Source organism: Mesoplodon densirostris, chromosome 10, assembly GCF_025265405.1.
Source record: "Mesoplodon densirostris isolate mMesDen1 chromosome 10, mMesDen1 primary haplotype, whole genome shotgun sequence".
Lineage (NCBI taxonomy): Eukaryota > Metazoa > Chordata > Mammalia > Artiodactyla > Ziphiidae > Mesoplodon > Mesoplodon densirostris.
The window spans coordinates 103025595-103046343 of record NC_082670.1 but is presented as its reverse complement, the minus strand read 5'-3'; the positions used below and the strand labels follow the sequence as shown (position 1 = coordinate 103046343).

Below are 20749 nucleotides of genomic sequence, written 5' to 3'. Positions count from 1 at the left end.
TCATAAGCCCTTGGCAACTGACATCAAGATCTCTCATGGTCGTGGCTACGAGAGGCTCTTGTAGACTATCCAGGCTGCAGAAGGAGGACATCAAGGAGACATCTGCGACTGCTGGGTGCAGAGGGGTGTCAGGGGTCTGCCAGCATGTCCCTGAGCCTCTCCTGTGCTTTAACCCCCTGCCCTTCCACCCCTCCTGCTGACCCTGCTCTCACCCTGGTCCCACCTCCCCATCTCCCGGGCTCTGGGGCAGCCTGGGAAGGTCAGTGGGCTTCAGAAACCTGAGTTCTGTATCCCTGCCCCTCCAAAGTGGGCTAGTACCCAATACATAAAATGTTTTATTAAATTTATTTTTGTGAGCAACCAGCTCACAAAATGCATAGCCAACCCTGTGCAATCTTTTCCTTTCTTCCATTTCTTTGTGAATTTCTTTTTCGTTTAAAAGTTCTTATTATGGAAAATTTCAACCATACACAAGAGTGGAGACGATAGTATAAGGACGTACCCATCTCCCTCCACTGATAATGAATAATTCTCAACATTCTGCCAGTATTTCATGTATCTTCCAAACCCGCTTTTTTGCCTGGAGTGTTTTAAAAGTAAATCTTAGATACGATATCATTTCACACATAAATATTTTAGTAAGTAGCTCTAACAGATAAGGAATTTTTAAAACACGACCCACTACGCCATTATTCACCTAGTCCAAACATGTTTATTCTTTAGTCTATGCTAAGGACCAATCAATGTTCAGACTACCCCCAGGTATCTTAAAACGCCTCTGTGCAGTTGGTTTGTTTGGATGAGGATCCCAACAAGGCCCACACGTGGCATTTGACTGCTATGTCTCTTAAGTCTCTTTTATAACATTTTCCCCTCCCCGTGCTTTTTTTCAAGCTGTTTATTTGTTGAAGAAACCACGTATTTGTTACAGAAGTCTGTGAGTCTTTTTGAAAGTATTCTTATCTGGATGGGAAACCAAATCTTTAGATTATTTTTCGCTTCAAGGAAAGATTAAGGGGAATTAACGATAGATAGATGAATTAGTGATAGATGCGTAGAAAATTAAGCAAGTAAAAAACCAAGCAACACTTACCCCAGGAAAAACAGAAGATCTAGCAAAGGAATTATAATCACAGTACACTCCTGACTCAGCCTGAATAATTTGTTTCGTGGTTCTCGTATTGTAAATGCAGACTTACGATATAAACAAAAGCAGCGCAGAAAAACGTGGAAGGCAGTACGAGAGCTAAACCTTCACGTTCCTTTGTAGTAGTCAATAGGTAGAATCTAAAACTGAAAAAAAAAATTAACATTAGCAGTATAAATCTGACGCTTAGAAAATACATATAAAAACCAGAAGGAATAATCAGAAATAACCAGAAAGAGTTGAAGGGAATTGGGAGTGAGAGGGAATGAAATAAGGAACAGTTGATTTTAAAGTGTGTACTGGATAATCAGACTTATTAACAACAAAAAAATATGTTTTTTTAAAAGACTGGGTTCGTTTAGTTGGTATCTGTGGAGGCTAAAATCTGAGAAGAAATGAGTTAAGACTGCAGGAACCCTTGAGGCTTAATTTGGCCAGTTGAGTGAAAGGGTATAATTGTTCCTGCCCTCAGAGATAGTACAGCGGGCAGAACACAAAGAATGTCCTCCAGGCGACAGCATCTCGCCCACGCCCCACCGCGCCCGCCACCCCCCAACCCCGGTGCTGCCTTTTGTCCCTCTGCTCCTGCCCTCCAGAGCTACCAGCCAGAACACAAATGCCAGCCAACTGTCCTGTCTAAGCAGGAGACTTCATCATTGCTGTCACTCACCTTTGCCTTTTCCTTCTCTCTCCCTTTCCTTGGGAGCTTCCCAGGTATTCTAGGGTAGGAGCTCCCAACAACTCCCAACGCTGGTGGTTTGCTGTCCTTTCAACAGAGATCCCAGTTGGAGGCCTATTTTCAGACTCCAACTCTTAGCACAGTTTGAGCCACCTGGAAGGCCTGGGTTTTTCATCTCCGCTTCTCTCTCTGAGATGCCTCCAGAGGGGCAGGATGGTGTCATCGCTCTTAAGATCACTGGCTCTTATGGTTTGGCTTCTTATTTGCTGTGTGTCCTTGGACAAATTACTGCACCTCTCTGAGCTTGGACTTGCTGGCTGTAATATAGAGAGCATAATAATATATAGGGTTGCTGTCAGGAGTTAAAAAGGATAATGCATGTACGGTGTGTGGCACAGCTCCTGGCAGACTAAGCACTTGGTAAACAGAGCTACTGACCATCCCCCACAAGCTTGGAAGCGTCCCCTGCCCATTCTCGCTGTCCCAGAGTCTCCAGAATGGTGCTAGGAGCTCCTCTGAGAGTCAGGACACTCCCCACCTACACCCGGCACCCCATGCTCCCCACTTACATTCACCTCCACCCCCAGTCAGTCTCCTCTTTCCATTGGATCAGCTTTCATCTTGGCCTCTGGCTAAAGGGATCATAATATCCCTTGCCTTTGTGTGTGATCTCAAAAGCCCTACCAATCCATGGTTTGGAAACACAATGGGATTGGGGCTCCTGGCTCCAAAGAGGTATCCAGGGAGCAGCCAAAGGATCCTGCCTGGATTGGGGGGATGGGCACTCTCAAGGCGGTGAGACTCTGCAGGGGCATGAATGGGTGGTCCACGCACACACACCCTGCCCTCCTCGGGGGAAACTGAGGAAGGGAACCAAGCCAGCTCCAAGCCTGCTGAGGGAATCTCGACATCTCTAAGGAGACTCATTAGAGAGTTCACAGGAGGCACTGAGAAGAGGGACCTGGACCCCACAGCTTCTGTAGTGGCCCCTAGAACTGTCCTCCCACCAAGACTGCCCACAGGGGAAAAGACAGAGGTCCCTCAAAGGAAATTAGGATACTGTCAGGAAGAGAGATCTTGGACAATGCCAAAAAATGCCAAGTATCTATGACATATAGAATCAGGATCTAGATAACTTCCCACAAGATCAGAACAACTGGCTAGATCTAACAAGATAAAATAAACAACAAATAAAGTAGCATCCTACAGTGAGGGTCAAGAGACCAAATGCACACAACGAGATGAGGAAGACCTAGTCAATATTGGGCAATAAAGTGATGTGGCTGCCAGAAACATTACTTTAGGGTGAGGTCATATTAATAGAGGAGTAGAATGTAGGAAAGGGGAGGTGAAAGTTCAGCTTTATTCTCAACTGGGTTCAGTTCCAAGAGTTATACTTTAAAGAGGACATCATTGACCCGGTAAAAAGGAAACAGAGGAGAGATGTCACAATGGTGAAATCCCAGAACCCTGTCCTTCGAGAAAAGACTAAAAGAACTGGGAGCATTTGGCCTGGAAGGAGAAAATTCTAGAGAAATGAGAGATGACTTTACAATCCTGAAGGGGTTCCCACAAGAAAAACAGTAAAGCTGGTCAGATGATATGGTGAAATGGGAAAAGCCTGAACCCTCTCCCAGAGTCAGAAAAGCTGGATTCGGGCTCCACCGTTGATCGGCTACAAGGGACTGAACACCCTTCAAACTGCAACATGTCAGACACAACTAATGGCTGAGTATTGCTCTTCTGTGAGAGACGCAGGTAGGAAAACACTGGGAGAGAGATTTCAGCTCAAACCTAGGAAGGATCTTTCTTTCTTTTTAAAATGATATTTATCATTCTTATCTCTGATCACAAAAGAAATACATGATTGTATTAAACATTGGTAAACAGAAAAGCAAAATTAGATAAAAATCACATCACCCACTATTTACCTTCTAATATTTAGGGATAGGATAGATGATTGATTGATTGACAGATATTAACAAAAATGGGATCACACAAATACTTATCTGAGAGAATTTAGAGTATCAGCATTAATGATGTATATATTAGCGTGTAAGGATGCTTACTGCAGTATTGTTTCTAGGAGGAAAAAAAAAGCTGTCAACCACCTGATTACTTATCAGTAGGGAAATACTGGGAATATTTGCGAAACTAACGGTACATCCACAACATACAATACTGGGCAGCTAATTGAAAGAAAGGGTGGAGCGAGTATGTATTGCCTTTGAAATGCTTCCAACATATATCTGCTTAAGGCAAAACAAAGTTATAGAATAATGGGCATAGTATGATCCCATTTTTGTAGAAATGCATGCACATATATATTTTATATGATGCAAAGAAAACAGAATGGTATTAACAATGGGTATATCTGGGGGGCAGAGTTGGAGAGACCAAGGATAAGACAGTTCATGTGTTCTTTGAACATTTCTATGTTGCTTGAATTGGGACAATCAGCACATATTACTTTTATAATTCAAATGACTGAAATTTAAATAAATAAACAACAACCTACTCTGGACATGTCTCCATGCCATTAAAGATTCTACATATTTAATGACCACATGTATTCCTTGTGTGGATTCCTCTTAATGCATTGAGCCTAATGGTGGAGATTTAGTAATCAGGAGCTGTCCAAAGAGGGACCTGGAGCATTTTGACAGACAGACCTGAAAATGTGCAGACCCACTGACCTAACCATGCCTCGGGGAGGAAATTATCCGACAGGTACACTAGTGCATGTGCACAAAGATGTCTATGCGAGGAGGTCCGTGCCTCATGATTCCTGCTAGCAAAAGGCTAGAAACAATCTACATGTCCAACCTCATGAACCAGATAAATAAAAATGACAGGCTGATCATATGCTGCAGTTCTCAACACTGAATACAAGAAATGAGATGGATCTGTAGAAATGTACATGGAAAATGTGCCAGGATATATTGCAAAGTGAAGGGGAAAAAGGCAAGTTACAGAACGACATGTACAGCATGATCTCTTTTCTATTTAAAAAGTATATATGGCTGTGCCTTGAAAAAGCTGAAGGATACACATCAAGCTGTAGGTAGGATTTACCTGTAGGTGCGTATGTAGTATGTATGTAGCCCTATAAGGATATAGGTCTAGAGACATTAAGGAAGTGAGCTCCCCGTCCCAGGAGGTATGCAAACAGAGGTTGGCTGCCCCTTTTTCGGGGACGCGGCGGAAGTGATTTCTACATCCCTCGGAGGTGACCTCAGTTCCCTTCTTAGCCCTGAGAATCTCTCAGAGAGGGGTGGTCAGGACTGGGAGAAGAATCCACCCCTAAGGGGAAAGGGTTAAGCGGGGATGGCGCTCCTGTGGGCGGGCTCCGTCATCGGCAGCGCCGGGCTCTGTTAGCCAAGTCTGAGCATCTCGGAGGATGCGGCGCGGCAAGCGGCTTCAGGGACGCGCGCAAGGTGAACGCGGGGGCTGCCAGCTCGGCGCCCAGGTGAGGAGCTGGACTAGGGAGGGGGTGATGGCGGGGCCCAGGCAGGGAGCATGGCCTGCATCCCCCCTCTCAGGTGCGAGCGGCAGGGCCTGCACCAGCGTGCACCCCCCACCCAGGACACTGCGGGAAGGCGCGGAGCCAGGGGAGAGGAGATGGAGGAAAAGGAGAGGTAACTCGAGATGGACCAGCTCCTGGAGGCTGCCCTGCGGCGGCCCTCGCCTTGCCCCCAGGCCGGCCTCTTCCCAGTCCCTGAGGGAGGGAGAACAGCCCCCTCCCAAAAAAAGTCTCTTCAGCAGCAGGAAACCAGGACTGTGCAGCCCCCTCCCCATCCAGTGACGACTGCATCTCTCGGACCGCGGGTGGTGAGCAGATGGTAGATGCTTAGCACTAAGGGCCCGCCTCTGCTGTCTCCTCCCCTGCAAAGCTTTCCGGACCCCCCGTGTAAAATGAGCCAATGCGGGTTTCACAGCCCCTAGTGTGGCCATTTGCAGTCTCTGTGACCTTGGGCGAGTTGCTCAACCTCTCTGAACCTTGCTTGCTTCCCCTATGAAATGGGTATACCCACACCAGCTTGTTTAGGGAGGGGTGGATAAAATCGAGGACAAGCAGCTAAGCTTAGCACAGGAGCCGAAGTGGGTAAGAGCTCAACACAGGAGCACTATTATTAACCAGTGCCTGTGTTAGTGGCCTTCCAGTCCTTCCCCCTCAGCTCACCACCACTCCCCACACTGGAACTGAGGCTTCTCTTTGGGTCCCCAGCACCTAGCCTGGGCCAGGCGCAGAGCGTGAGCTCAGTGAATGTTTGATAAACGAACTAATGAGGCAGACTGGGGAATGGGTTTAAGGGGTCTTTGATTCCCCCTAAAATTACCCACAAGCTTTGGTGAACCTGGACACTTCCCTGGGGAGACCACCTGGAGTTTTCTGCGGCTTCTCAAGGTGTCTGTGAGCCACCAAGGATCTTTGAGCACTACTGTTTCCCAGAAAGGAAGGGAACAGGGCCTCTGCCCCTAAACACACCGGGGCACTGGCTCTCACAGGCGCTGGCCCCCTCTCCTGGTCCCCCTCTCCTGGCCGTGGGGTCCCGTCTTGCCTCCCGGCTCCATTAGGGACTCTCAGGAAGCGGCACCATAAGGGAATATCCACCTGGGCCAGGCATATGCAGTGGCTGGAGACAAGAAATAAAAGACGCAGACAGCAGCCCTTGAGAAGCCCCAGGAGGGTGGGGGAGAGAGGAGATTATTATACTATGTGACTGGTGTGACAGGAAGGGGTGGAGAGAGTGTCAGGGAAAGAAATACTCAAGCTGAAACAAGCCACCATCCTATCCTACCTGGATTTCTGCACTGGCCTCTCTCCCCCTTTTAAAACACTTCTCAGATCTCATGACTCCCATGCTTAACCTCTCCATTGGCTTCCTGGGACACTTAGAATAAAATGCAGGTGCCTTTTCGTGGCTTTTGAGAAAGGCCTACCTTCCTGATTTCATCTCCCTCTGCTGCTTTCTCCTGCATCTGCTGTGCTCCTCATTCCTGCTGAAGGGCCTCTGCACTTTCTGTTCCCTCCTCCAGATGCTTTTTCTGGATATCATCAAATGGCTGACTCCTTCTTCCCATTCAGCATTTAGCTGAAATATCACCTGAGTGGCCTTTCTAGCACTCCTGTGTAAAGTAGCCCCCCCTCCTTCTATCTCTTAACCCTGTTTTACGTTCTCCATAGCTCACCTTATTTCAAATTATTCATTGTCTCTTACCTACAACACCAGCTCCATGAGGGCAGGTATCTTGTCAATCTTGTTCACTGCTTTATCCCCAAGGTTTGGCACATAGTATGTCCTCCAATTATTTGTTGACATAGTTAAGGGGGCTGGTGGGAAAGAAAGCTTTCTGGAAAAAAGGAAAAGTAAAAGGGCTCTAATGCTTATTAAGCTCCAATTATGGGCCTGGCCCATCCTGTGTTTTGTTATGTCTTATAAGAGCCCCTTTGAGTTAGGTACTATTATTATACCCATTTTACTGATGGGAAAACCATGATGCAGAGGGGAAAAGTAACGCACCCAGGAAATGGTGAAACTGGGATTGAAACCCAGGTCCCTCCTCAAAGGCACGGGTGTATTTCTCTCCCTCTCCACCTCTCTGATATTTGACCTGGGCCCTCAAGAATAGGATTAAAAAAAAAGAATAGGATTTCAGCAAGTGAAGGAGAAGGGAGAAGGGAGAGGGCATTCCAGCCTGAGGGAAGAGCAGCAGCAAAGGCATGGGCCGTCAGGCAGTTCCGCGGGTGTTGAGGGTGAGGTGAGCATCCTGGTGTGGCCTTGGAAGGCCAGGAGAGGAGCTTATATTCTCTCCTGAGGGCGATGGGGAGCCATTGAAGGTTTTGATTTAGGGCAAGTGGCATGACCAGAGATGCAGTTTTAAAAGGTCACTCTGGGCAGCATGAAGAGGTTGAAGAGGAAGGGGCAGGTAGAGGAGGAGGATTCTTCCTTTCTTTCCCACCAGCTTCCTTGGGGCAGCCATGGGAGACCCATCTCATGCCATCCCCCTCTCCTTTTTTTAGGCTCATCCCGTGAAGATTGGAAGCTGAGGGCTCCAGGCCCAGGCATCAGAGCGGACCATGGCTCCCAGCCCCTGGGGCTGTGTGTATGGCCTCCTGCTGCTGTTGCTGCTGCTGTCCCTGGGGGCTGGATCTGCCCTGGGCCAGGGCCTTCCCAGGCCACTTGAGGACTTGGAACCACACTTGATCCCAGGAGCCCACCCCAAGGGCCCTGTTGGCACAGAGCCCCAGGCCTTTGACTTCTTCTGGGAGAAGCCCAGAGACGAGAGCCCCTGGGACTCCAATGTCCCCCAGGTCCCTGCCGAGGAGATGCCTGAGAGGCCCACAGACTCCCTTGGCCCAGCCCTGCATGGACCTAAAGCATCCCATGGGGTGCAGAGAGAAGGACTCCCAGTAACTGATGACCTCCAGGTGGCTCAAGGGCCAATCTTTCAGGGCTGGACAGGACCTCCTGAATCACAGGAGTCTATGGAGCAAGAAGCACCAGCCCCCTATCCAGTGGGCACCCCCCATCTCACTTTCATCCCCACAACTCCCAGACTCCAACTCGGGCTAGCCACGGTTCCTCCCACCCCAGGGCGGCCTGGAAGCCAAGTGGGACAGCGGCCACCTAGAGATGAGGGTCTTGTGGCCAAAGCCAAGATCGGGGTCTCAGAGACATCCCCCTGGCACCACAAGGGCCCTCCCCACACTCTTACGCCACACCCAGGCACTATCATGAGGCCAGGGCTGAAAGAACAGGGTGGGAGTGAGGAGGACTTCCAGCAGGCAGCTCAAGGCCCCCTCTCCACTCAGCAGGATCCAGCAGCCCCTGACGTTGGCTCAGTATCACCAGCTGAGGTGGCATCCTCTCAGGAGCCTGGGTCCCAGCCAGACCTGGCATTGGCCAGAAGCCTTCCTCCTGCTGAGGAGCTGCCCATGGAGCTCCCCGAGAAGGCTGGAGGTGGGGAGACCTGGGAAGTCAGTATTCCAAGTCCCTCACCCACACAGACTGACCTCCCTGATGTTAGGGGCTCATCAGGACCCCAGCCCTCAGGTCTCCCAGCCTCAGAGACTCCTAATGGGCAGCCCAAGCCAGGTGAGTATCAAAGTGAGGGTGCTGAACAGGGCTGGGACGGGCTGTGTTCTAGGGCAGCTCGATGCCCCAGTTTCTGTGTGACCTCTGGTCCCTCTGGGTCCTGCTTTCCTCATTCTGGCAAATGAGGGTGATTGTGCCTCCCTCCTGGGGGATTAGATTTTGGGGAACGCTGAAGGGTCAGGCAAAGCAATGACTGCTTTTGTTATTTCAGAGATAGCAGCAATGAATGGAGCAGACCCCATCTCCCCCCAGCGGGTGAGAGGAGCAGTGGAGGCCCCAGGTACCCCCAAGTCCCTCATCCCTGGCCCTTCGGACCCTGGCCCAACTACAAACGGAACAGAGAGCCCTGTGGGAGCCCTGCAGCCAGGTGAGGGCATGGCTCAGGGGTTGGGGAGATCGGGTACTCTAACACCTAAGAACTTGTGTGAGGTATATATGCAAGGGGTGGGGAGTGAATGGTGACAAACATCTCCTTAAAGGAAATGGCCAACAACTTCAAACAACTTAGGATAATAAACTACTACTCACTGGGTACTCTGGGAGAAGTCATTTGCACTTTGGGGGCTAGAAAATTCTTAAATATAAATTCTTAAGTATACATGGGGTATATTTAGTGCAGTGATTCTCCAACTCCCACAGTTCACCAGAGGAGCTTTTAAAAAATTCCAGTGCCCAGGCCCCAGCACAAGGAATTCTGACTGAGTTGATCTCCAGGTGATTCTAATATGAAGTCCCCGTTGAGAGCTGCTGGAATGTTAATTAAAATGATAGGTCACATCCATTTAACACTTATTGGGTGTTGGGGACTGTGCTAAACATTTAATCCTCACCACAACCCAGTGAGGAGGGGTGCTGTTACCATCCCCATTTTACAGATGTGCTTAGAAAAGTTAAGTAACTTGCTCACCACACCGGAGGATGATGGAAAATCAAAAGTACTTTTCAAAGGGCTATTTTAATATTGTTATTGTTGCAGATGAAGCCGAGGAGTGGCCGGGGCGCCCCCAAAGCCATCCCCCAGCGCCCCCTGTCCAGGCCCCCTCGACGTCACGCCGGGGCCTCATTCGGGTCACCACGCAGCGTGCCCTGGGCCAGCCACCCCCTCCGGAGCCCTCCGCCAGCTCCGTGGCATCAGTCCCAGCCTCCAGCCCCCCAGCCAACGCCACCTCACCCCCCCTGCGCTGGGGTCCCCTGCGGCGGGTGCTGAGCTTTTCCTGGGAGCTGCACGTCTACGGGGTCGGGGTGCTCTTCCTGCTGCCTGCGTTGTTGGCACTGGCCTCGCTGGCAGCCGCCCCTGCGGGGCCCCGGTTGGCACTGGTGGCAGCGGTGCTGGTGCTGGTGGCGTCGGGGCTGCGGTCCGCCTACATGCTCACCGACCCCTATGGCTCGCAGGCACGACTGGGTTTACGCGCCGGCCTGGTGCTCTACAATCTGCCCTTTCCCTTGCTACTCACCGCGCTGGCGGCCCTGACCCTGCTCGGCCTGGGCGCGGGGCTTCCACAGCAGTTGCAGAACCCGCTCCTCCTGGGAGCGCTGGCGTTGGCGCACGGCTTGGGGCTGCTCGCCACAGACCTGCTGTCGGCGAGGCCTGCGCTCAACCTCCTGGCTCAGGGCTTATCGTGCGCCTGGGGCGCGTCCGTGGCTCTGGGTACGCTCTGCCTGTGCCGTCGCCGCCTGCTGGAAGGGCCGAGGGGCTGGGATGCCAGCCCGGGCCCGAGGCTGCTGGCCGTGGCGGGCGCGCTGGGGCTTCTGGCCAGTGGCTTGCAGCTGGCGGCCGCGCTCTGGCTGTACCCGGGCCCCGGCCGGGTGGGCCACTTCTCGTGGGCCTGGTGGGGCGTCCACTTCTGGCTGCGCCTGCTGGAGCTGACGTGGGCGCTCACCCTGGCGCTGGCCGCTCTGGCCGCCGCGCGGCCCAGGCCGCCCACAGAGCACGCCTGCTGGGCTAAGCTGCTGCGCCTGGCGTGCCCTGCGCCCTCCAGCAAGAGCGAGGTGCCCGAGAGGCCCAACAACTGCTACGCGGGGCCCAGCAGCGTCGGCGCAGGTACCCTGGACATTAGCAAGAGCCTCATCCGCAACCCGGCGGAGGGTGGGCCTCCAGCCACGCCCTGTTCAGGCGCCTGGGGTTCGGCTGCGTCGCTGGGCCGCGGTCCCCTGGGCGGCCCGGGACTGTCCCGCAGCAGCATGGGGCCGGCGCCATCGATGAGCGAGCTGGACCTGCGGCCGCCATCACCCATCAACCTGAGCCGCAGCATCGACGCCGCGCTCTTCCGAGAGCACTTGGTGCGAGACAGCATCTTCCAGCGCTGCGGCCTCCGTGGCCTGGCCTCCCCGCCGCCCGGGGGCGCGCTGCGGCCGCGCCGGGGCAGCCACCCCGACGCCGAGCTAGACGGCGCAGGTTCTTCGCTCCTCCGCGGCCGCAGCCGGTCGCTCAGCGACGTGCGCGTGCGCGGCCCGGTCCCACCACATGTAGTGGATGGGCCTGAGGGGGCGCCTTCCGGCAGCTCCGTGGACAGCTTCTCACGGGGCTCGCTCAAGATCAGCTGGAACCCCTGGCGCCACGGGCTGTCGTCAATGGACAGTCTGCCCCTGGATGAGCTGCCCAGCACAGTGCAGCTACTGTCGGCCCCAGCTCCTGCCCCGGGTCCCGCCCGGCCCGGGGAGCCCCAGAATGGGATCCAGGCTCGCTGCAAGCCCGGGGACTCCCGCAGCGCCTCCAGTGACACCATCGAGCTCTGAGGGGGTCCAGAAACTCAGGACCAGGGCCCCGCCCTCGATGACCCTACCGCGGCATGACCTTCTGGGATGCTGAGCATTTGAAAAACATTCCGGGAGTATTCCTGGGCCCCAACTGATTGCAGCCTCCGGAGACAGCCGGACACGAACCCACCCCCACCCCCAGATTTTTGTTTTTTTAAATCTCTCTATTTTTCAGCGGGTATTTTGCACAGAGGCCATGACTTACGCGGAATACAGGGTGGACATGCACGTATTTGGGAATGGGGAACAGGGTCCAGGTGCCCTAGCATCCCATCCAGACTCTCCAGTGTGAAGATGAGGCTTGACTGTCCAGACTGTCGTCTTTGTGCCAAAGAAATAAACCCTTAGGACTTGGCTCAAGCCTCCCTCCGGCCATGCCAGGATCCTGTTTAGAGGAGACGCCCATCCCCAGTGATTCCAAGTCCTGTGTTTATTGCGGAGGGGAGGACTTCCAAAGGAAAGGACCCTCAACCCTTGGAGGCTCTAGAAATAATGGCTATCAATATTTCATGGAACATCTATCTGCTGTACACTGTCTTCAGCTTTTCACATCCATCACCTTAATTCTCACATTAAGCCTGAGTGGGAAGTGTTATCATGCCCATTTTATAGATGAGAAGAGTGAAGTTCAGAGATGAAAGTCATGTGCCAGGGTCCTTTGGCAAATGCCAGCTGGTACTGAACTGAGAAAGTTCCACTCCTAAGCCTGGTTCCTCCATCTCCCTTCTCTTAACGCTACTTCAGGGCCAACCCTCTCCTTTGTCCTCCTCCTACTGCTCCTCCATCAGGATAGCCCACAGTTTCCCAGGGTTTTAGGAAACTTCCCCAAGGGTGGAGGGGCGCTCAGTAGCTTAGGCCAACCCATGGTGGGTGGGGGCAGGTAGTAAGACAAGCTCCTCCATTTCCCAAGACCTTTCTTTATTTCCTGAGATGAATAAATAAATCAGTGGCTAAGGGGCAAGGGGGTGAGGAGAGAATAGGAGCTGACAGCATGCAGCTGGCAGGAGGGGGTTGTGAAGGGACACCGCCCCCCCCCCCGCATCCTGGGCAGGGGCCAAAGCTCACTAGCAGCCACAACGAGGAGACACTTTTTAAAAAAAATTCACAACGCTGTGAACCCTGACCAGTGCCCCAAGGCCAAGATCTCACGGCACCCACCTATAGGGCTTTTTCACCCAAGGGCCTCACCTGCCCAGGCTCAGGTGTCTGGGCTGCTCCATAAGGTGGGTAGAGGGTGCTTACCACACTCAAAAATAAAGCAAGTGCCTCAAATGTCCAGGTGGGAGAGTCCCGACCTTGGGGGCAGCCTGGGCAGGAGGAGATGCTGCAGGTGTGGCAGGGATTATCTGCCCCTGATGAAGCCCTCCAGCACACGGTCACTGCGCTCTGACAACCAGTAGCCGGTCATGGCTGCTACAGCCCCAATGAAGATGGCGGTGAAGACCAAGTCACCCTTGGCGGCCAGCGTGGCCAGTGCACAGATGATGACACCAAAGAACATCTGCTGCAGCACCACCAGCTCGTCCTCTGTCATCTCCGAGAAGAAGCCTGCTGACTCTGGGCAAGAGAAGCGCCCGTCACTCATACCCTGTTCCTGGAGCCTCCCACACACCTGATCGTCACTGCCACACGCCTGCCTGGCACGCCAGCACACAGTGTCATTTACTGCTGAGAACAACTCCAAGACGGGCATTTATTATCCTTGTCTTACTAGATGGGAAACTGAGGCGCAGAGAGGTGAAGAGGTTTGCGCAAGGCCACGTGGGAGAGTTGGGTCAGAGCATGTGTACTAGCCCCGCTGCAGAGCCAGAGTGCCTGGATGTGACGCCCAGCTCTGCCACCTGCTTGCCATGGGGCCCTGGACAAGTTTTTTCATCTCTCTGCGTCCCTGCTTCCACTATGCAAGATGGGGATGAGAATAATAGCTACAGCACTGGATTTGTTTTAGGGGTGAAACAAGTTAATACATGCAATGTATCTGGAACAGCGTGTGACACACAGGAACTGTGGAAGTGGTCACTATTGTCATCACTGTGATTGTCCTTCGTCTCATCACCCCCACGGCCTACAACGGCCCTCAGGCGGGGCAAGGGCGGATGAAGAAAGAGGCTCGGGGGACACAGAATGATTTGACGCCAAGTCCGGTTTCCTTTCTACCCTGGGAGATGTGAGGCCACCAAAAGCCACCCTGGTGGTCAGAGGTGGGGTGCGGGTCCCAGGGCAGCCTCATGAGGGCTGGGTGGCAGTGCAGGTGGGCCAGGGCCTGCAGCTGCCTGGAGGACGGGTTTGCCTGCCCTCCCCCTGCATGAGGACCTCCCTTCCCCCGGTTTCTGGGGCCGAGCTGGGGCTCACCTGGGATCTGCTCCTTCACACAGACGCCCTCAACCTGTTTGTAGCCCTCAGCACAGACACAGCGGTAACTGCCCTCGGTGTTCTCGCATCGCTCGTTCTCTCCTGGACACACCGCGATCTCACACTCGTCCACGTCTTGACGGAGGCCAAGGAGAGGTCAGAGCCCTAACCGCCAGGGTCCCACAGGCAGCACCCCTGACTCCGGTCTCACTCACATCCTGACACCCGCTCTGTGCTGACCCAGGCAACATTCCACCCTTCCTTCCCACGCCCCGTCCACACTTCGGCCCCTGTCAATTCATGGTGGACGAGGCGCTCCCAGGTGGCAGGACACTCACCGAGACACTTGGAGCCCACCTGCTGGTAGCCAGGGCTACACTTCTTACAGCGGCCAGGCCCTGCCCCCATGCAGCCCAGGCAGGCCTTGGCACAGTCTGGAGAAGGGAGAGGACAGACAAGGGTGCAAGCTGCCCGTAGGCCTGGGGGAAGCCCTGCTCCAGAAGAGGCTTAGGGCGGGTGGGGGGTGGGGGGCGGCGGTGCCAGCACCTGGGAATGCGGCAGTTTCTGGGGAAAGGCGTGGAGCAGTTCCTCCTACCCTCCCCACACCCCTCCCCCGCAGGAGCGGACAGTTACCTCGGCACTCATAGGAGCCCTCCGTGTTCACGCAGAACTGGTCGGCTCCACAGCTGGCTCGCTCTGTGCCACACTCATCAATGTCTGCAAAGAGGCCGGCAGGGTGGGGATTTCAATCCCTATTTCAGTAACAGGGAAGCTGAGGCCAGGGTTGTTGGGAATGGACTTGCCCAGGCTTAAACAGTGTGGCTGATACTGCAGGCTGTCCACCGACACAGATGCAGAGGTGCAGCTGGACTCAGGGCTGTCCAGCTAGAGACTGTGTTTTTCAATCTACCTTGCAGCTAAGTGTGGCCTTGTGATTCAGTTCTAGCCAACATGTTGTAAACAGAAGTGATGTGCTCCGCTTCTCACTTGGCCTTAATACAACAGACTTGGATCCTCCGTGCACTTTCTTCTCTTTCGCACTTCCTGAATACCAGGTCATGATACATAGAGGTGCCCGTGATCCAGCCTCAACACCCAAGGGGATGACTGTCCACTAAGACAGAATGAATCTAGGTCTTTAATGACTAAGACAAGCAGAGCTTCTCCACCAGTCTGGACCACTGGCTTCCAGACTGTGATATGAGATGAAAATAAACCTCTAAATTCATTAAGCCACAGTCTTTGGGGATCTTTCTGTTACAGCAGCTTAGCCTTTACCCTCGTCTCGAACTCAGGTTTCCTGACGCCAAGTTCAGTATGCTCATTCCCCGGGTTAACCCTTCTTCAATTTTCGAGACTTGACCCAAGTGACACCTCCTCCAAGAAGGCTTCCCTGATTCCTCACTACCACTGAATTGGAAGAGAGACACTTCTCACTGTACAACGATCAGTCTATACTGTAAGTGCCTGGTTACTTTTCTGCCTTCCCAACCAGGCTGCTATCTCTATGAAGATGGGGACTGGACTGGTCTAGCCTAGAGATGTGTGTGTTGATGGGGGACCACGCCCAAGACCTTGCCCACCCCTCCAGACCTAGGGCAGGGTCCCACTCACCTACACACTTGAGGTGATGCAGGGCCCAGCCCTTCTTGCACTGTAAACAATTTGATTCCTCAGGTCCTGAGCAGCGGGCACAGGGGCCAAAACAAGCTGGGTGGAATGGGGGAAGTATGAGGGTGGGCAGGCAGGTACCCCACACGCCCCTGCCCAAAGCCACGCCTCTTGGCTACCTACCCGAACATACCAGATGGCTGGCATTGCGCTCCGCCTCAAAGTAGCCGAGGCCACACTGGCCACAGGCCTCACCCCCATAGCCGGCTTGGCAGTCACAGTGCCCGCTGCCTCCGCGAGTTCCTTCCCCTTCACACTGCCCGTAGCCACCGCAGGGCCGCTCCGCACCCCCAGGACAGGCTGTGGGCAGACACCAAACCGGGTGGGATCGTAAATACAACCTTCTACACAGAGAATATTTTCCCCGTATTAGTAAGCATTTTTGGAGAGGAAACAATTTTAACGACATCATAATATTTTGTCATGAAACTGTATGAAATTTACTTAACCAACACCCCATTGTGGAACAGTTAGGTGATTTACAAATCTTTTCTTTTATAAAAACTGAATTGACCATCTTTGTTGCTAGCTTTTTATATCTGCAGCTTTGAGATTTTTCTAAAAGGGGCTGGTAGTTAAGTTCAGCTCCTGCCTCAGGACTGTGTGTAGAAAAAGGTGGTGACAACAGGGCCTTCAGCAGCCCTGCCTGTCCCTGGGAAGGTCACCTCAGTCCAGACATGGGAAATGCCTGGTGAGGGGGGGCATTTCTTCAATACATGACAGAAACCACAGCCGCATCTGACTCAGTCTAACCCCATGTCCCTTTTCAGAGCCGTTCCCCATGGATTTGTTCATCTCACCAGCCCTGTGAGGCAGGTGAGAACAGAGGTCCAGAGAAGTGATATGAGAGCCTGAGCTCACACAGCCAGCCAGGGGCCGAGCCAGGACTGGATCCCTGGCCCCAGCAGTCCCCTTCCATCCCCCAAGAGGAACTTGAAAAACTCACGAAGGCAGGAGGGCCCAAAGGTGCCTGAGGGGCAGCAGAGCTTCAGGGAATCTGAGCAGAGCCACTGGAAGAGGTCTGGGGCTTCCTGCTGCCTGAGGAGGAGGGATGGTGAGGGGCTGAGACAGTGTCAGAGGCGCTGCCATCTCCTGCAACCTCCCGCAGGATCTGTGATACAGCCCATCCGGGGCGTAAGACCCATAAGGCTGCCCTTTCCCCGTCCGACAGAGGGGCAGTCTGCAGCTCAGAATGAGAGCTTGGGACCCCCAGCGAGTCCTCAGCACACCTGGGTTTGGAGGAAGGAGCTGAATGAGGACACAGCCCCTAGCTCGCCACCCTCTGCTTTACCAGCCGGCCCTGCCTGAGCCCCTCCCAGGAAGGCCCCCGCTACTCACTTGTGAAACCACCAGCTCTCCACCAGCTCCTCACTCAGCTCCAGCAGGCGGTGGCAATCGAAGTCCGACTTGCTGCACACTCCCTCGAGCACCTCTACCAGGCGGGTCTCACTGTCCAGACAGGGATTGGTGGTAGGAACACACTCCAGCCCACCCACCACCCTCTTTACAATCTCCCCACTCCCCACCTCATGCCAGATAATGTCAAAGGCCAGAGGCCACAATGGAAGGGGTATTGGTTTGGGGAGACCTGGGTTCCAATCTAGTGGTGTGACCTTGGGCAAGTAACTTAACCTCTCCTGAACGTGTTTTCTCATCTGTAAAATGGGGACAATGGTTCTCCTGTAGGTTGGCTGGAAGATAGCTCAGTCCCTGTATCTGTACAACAGAATATAATACCCTTGCTGGGTAGATGTGGTTAAAAATATATCATCTAACAAGTGTTAGCAAGGATGTGGAGAAACTGGAACCCTCCTACATTGCAGGTGGGAATGAAAACGGTGCAGCCACTGTAGAAAACAGTTTGGCAGTTCCTCCATAAATTAAACATGGAATCACCACATGACTCAGTAATTCTACTCCTGGATACATACCCAAGAAAATACAAAACAGGTGTTCAAACTTGTACACGAATGTTCATAGCAATACTATACACAGTAGCCAAATGGTAGGAACAACCCAAATGTCCATCAACTGATAAAGAGACAAACAAATGTGATCTATTCATACAATGGAATATTACTAAGCCTTAAAAAGGAATGAAGTACTGATATTTGTTACAAGATGGATGAACCTTGAAAACGTTATGCTAAGTGAAAGAAGCCGGACCTAAAAGGCCATATTGTATCATTCCAACAGAATCAGCAAATCCATAGAGATGGAAAACAGATTAGTGGTTGCTAAGGGCTGGGAGGAGGAAGAATGAAGAGTGACTGCTCAACAGGGATGGAGTTTCTTTTGAAGGGGATGAAATCAGTCTGGAACTAGATAATGGCAATAGTTGGAAAACCTGAATATACTAAATGTCTCTAATGGCAAATTTTATGTTATTGCATTCTACCACAATAAAAAATTTTTTTAAAATACATTTACACATAAAATATATTATATTATATATTTAAAGGGTCTGGCACAGTGCCTGGCATGTAGGAGGTGATTTAAAACAAAACAAGAAAACAGTAACCATTATAGAGCTAGACGTGTCCTTAAGGTTATTTTGGTCAATCCCCTCATTCCCAAATGAGGCAACTAAGCCCCACTGACGGAAAGGAAAATGACCAGTGTTACGTAATAACGAAACTTTTATTTCTAGTACGTATCATAGTTTAATCCTTACCACAATCCTATGAAATAGGATTGGCATTAATACTCCCATTTTTACAGATCAGGAAATTGAGGATCAGAGAGGTGACTCTAAGGTACAAAGGGTCAGAAATGACAACCTGGTCTAATTCCAGTTTGACTTTGAAAAGCTAGAGGGCCTAGGACTCAGGCCTCTCCTCTCAATAAAATCTCATCTTGTCCCCTGGCTTTATACACTGACTATAGACTGGTAACTGTCAAATTCATGTTTCCAGCCTACTTCTACCCTGAACTCCTGACTCCTAAATCTAACTCTACCTGACTGTTTAACAGACATCTCAGCCCAACATGTTCAATGAGAACGTCTGATTCCAGGCACCCCCAGACCCGTTTCTCCCATCTCGGAAGACAGTCCCACGATTCACCCAGTTACCAGGCCCAAAACCTAGTGAGCACCTTTTATTCTACTTTTTCTCTCACACCCCATAATGATTCCATCATCATGTCCTATCAGTCTATCTGCAAAATATACCCAGAATCTGACCCCTTCTCACCAGGTCCACTACTACCGTCACGCCTAGACTGCGCACTAGCCTCCCAACTGGTCTTCCTGCTCCTCCACCTTGGCCCCCTATAGTCTGTTAGTGTGAGTGACCTTTTATAGGTATAAATAATACCACATCACTTTCCTGCTCCAAACCTTCCAGTGACTTCCCACTATACACAGAACGAATTCTGAATGCCTTTCTGTGGCCTTCAAGGTTCTCTGCCTTCACCTTCCACCACTCTCCCTTCTGCTCATTCCAAATCCAGCCACTTATCAAATACACCAAGCTCAGTCCCGCTCTGTCTAAAACCCTTCCCCGACTGTCGCACAGTTTGCTTCTGCACCTCAGGTCTCTGTTCGAATGTCATACCTTGAATGCCATGCCTCCCACCATTCTGCTTTACTGTTCTTCACCTGATAAGACATTATTTACTTACTTATTCACTGTTTCCTCTACTAGAATAGAAGCTCCTTGAAGAAAGAATTCTGCTTGGCTTGTTTAGTGCTCTCCTATAGATATTCAGTGACATTTGTTGAATAAGTGCTCCCCAAGGGTCTCTAGGCTTCCACCAGCAGAGCACAGATTGGGATGTTCGATATACAAATCCACCCCTCCAGCCTCTTCCTTACCTGTCCTTGTATTTGGACAACTTCTCTTCCTCCCAGGCAGTGTTTCCACCTCCAAAGTTATCCCGGATGGTTCTCTCCAGGCCCTGGAAATGGAGAAAACTAGTAATAGCTAAGTACAGTGTCTGGCACATTCTAGCACTTATATTTCACTGACCAGGAAACTGAGGCACAGAGAGTCACCTACCCAAGGCCATACAACCAGTAAGTAACCAAGCTGGGACACCTGAGTCTAAGCAGACTTGTACGCCAGAGCTCCCAGCTCTCAACCCCTGTGCTATAGTAGCGAGCCCCCTCCTCTTACACTGCTGGTGCACCCACCTTGTTGAAACTGTCGACCAGTCCCCGGCAGGTGTGACATGGATGGGGCTCGGTGGGGGAAGAAGACTTGGGAGGCGGAGAAAACTGGACCCAGACCGGGCTTGGGAGGCCAACGAAGAGGCTCAGGCCCCAGAGCAGAGCTGGGGCTAGGCCCCTCGGGGCCCGTGGGGCCATCTTTTCCCAGGCTGGGGACCTGTAGACACAGGACATGGGGAGGGTTCGCTGGAGGAGCCAAGTGGGAAAGAAAAGCGTGGGTTCTGAGGTGCCGCGGGTCTGGGAGCCCAGATCTGTGTTATAAGAAAAGAAGGTCTAGACTGGGGTAAGGCAGAGGGAGGGGAGATAGTTGGGGAAAGGAGCCTATTCTGCAATTCCTGGACGGGAACAAGTTATCCTCGTCACCGCGGGGGGAGGTGGCCTGGATCCTCGGCAAGGGGGTAGGAGTCAGCCCATTGTTTTAGGGTCGGGATATGGTTCTTAAGGGCTGGGTCAGCGGAATTAGGGAGAATGGATCAGATTCCTAAATACTGCGGGAGAAGACGTCGGATGGACGGTCTTAGGGGGAGGAGTCCGGAACCCCGGTCTGGGGGAGGGGGGAGGAGCCCGGATCCGGATATGAAGAGAAGGGGTCAGGTTCGGGGTCTGCAGACTGCAAACGCACCGCCCCCGAGCGGGCAAGGAAGGATCCAGACCCACGTAGGCCGCGGAGGAGGAAGAGACAACCCACCGAGCCCGCGGACGCCACAGGCTCAGTCTCCTCAACGCCGCCGCTGCCGCCGGCTGCGTAAGACGTGCGCCCTCCGCCGGCTCTGCAGTCCAGGGGGCGGAGCCCGCGCCACAGCCAATGGTAGCGGGTCATGTGCCATTGCGTCACCCCACGCCAGCCAACCAGAGGCGTCGCCGTCCTGCAC

General features: G+C 52.6%; 2 protein-coding genes across 4 annotated transcripts; one reads left to right on the top strand and one right to left on the bottom strand.

Moving 5' to 3' along the window:
* The first annotated feature begins 7908 nt into the window (after positions 1–7908).
* On the top strand, positions 7909–11662 carry PRRT3 (proline rich transmembrane protein 3). Its single transcript, XM_060109887.1, has 3 exons — positions 7909–8926; positions 9138–9293; positions 9903–11662. Exons 1-3 carry the CDS (start codon positions 7909–7911, stop codon positions 11660–11662), a joined length of 2934 nt encoding a protein of 977 aa, XP_059965870.1.
* A 922-nt stretch (positions 11663–12584) lies between these two features.
* CRELD1 (cysteine rich with EGF like domains 1) lies at positions 12585–20645 on the bottom strand. Of its 3 annotated transcripts, none has more exons than XM_060109597.1 (11): positions 20566–20645; positions 19842–20034; positions 19524–19606; positions 17045–17155; positions 16653–16744; positions 15830–16006; positions 15650–15745; positions 14669–14752; positions 14374–14469; positions 14036–14170; positions 12585–13240 (listed from the first exon to the last, which is right to left on the bottom strand). In XM_060109597.1, the coding sequence occupies exons 2-11, from the start codon at positions 20013–20015 to the stop codon at positions 13026–13028; spliced, it is 1263 nt and encodes a 420-aa protein (XP_059965580.1). In that variant the 5' UTR covers positions 20016–20034; positions 20566–20645; the 3' UTR covers positions 12585–13025. The 3 variants fall into 3 exon arrangements, with proteins under 3 accessions (XP_059965580.1, XP_059965579.1, XP_059965581.1); XM_060109598.1 differs by lacking the exon at positions 12585–13240 and adding an exon at positions 13386–13841; XM_060109596.1 differs by lacking the exon at positions 20566–20645 and having other exon boundaries at positions 19842–20051.
* Between the last annotated feature and the right edge of the window lie 104 nt (positions 20646–20749).

Excerpts from the sequence above, each read along its gene's own strand:
- PRRT3 (XM_060109887.1), top strand. The coding sequence starts at position 7,909 with ATGGCTCCCAGCCCCTGGGGCTGTGTGTATGGCCTCCTGCTGCTGTTG. Across the intron at positions 8,927-9,137 it reads TAATGGGCAGCCCAAGCCAG|AGATAGCAGCAATGAATGGA; the intron begins GTGAGTATCAAA and ends TTGTTATTTCAG. Across the intron at positions 9,294-9,902 it reads TGTGGGAGCCCTGCAGCCAG|ATGAAGCCGAGGAGTGGCCG; the intron begins GTGAGGGCATGG and ends TTATTGTTGCAG.
- CRELD1 (XM_060109596.1), bottom strand. The coding sequence starts at position 20,051 with ATGTCCTGTGTCTACAGGTCCCCAGCCTGGGAAAAGATGGCCCCACGG. Across the intron at positions 15,746-15,829 it reads CAGCCATCTGGTATGTTCGG|CTTGTTTTGGCCCCTGTGCC; the intron begins GTAGGTAGCCAA and ends CATTCCACCCAG. Across the intron at positions 14,171-14,373 it reads GGTGGGCTCCAAGTGTCTCG|ACGTGGACGAGTGTGAGATC; the intron begins GTGAGTGTCCTG and ends GCCTCCGTCAAG.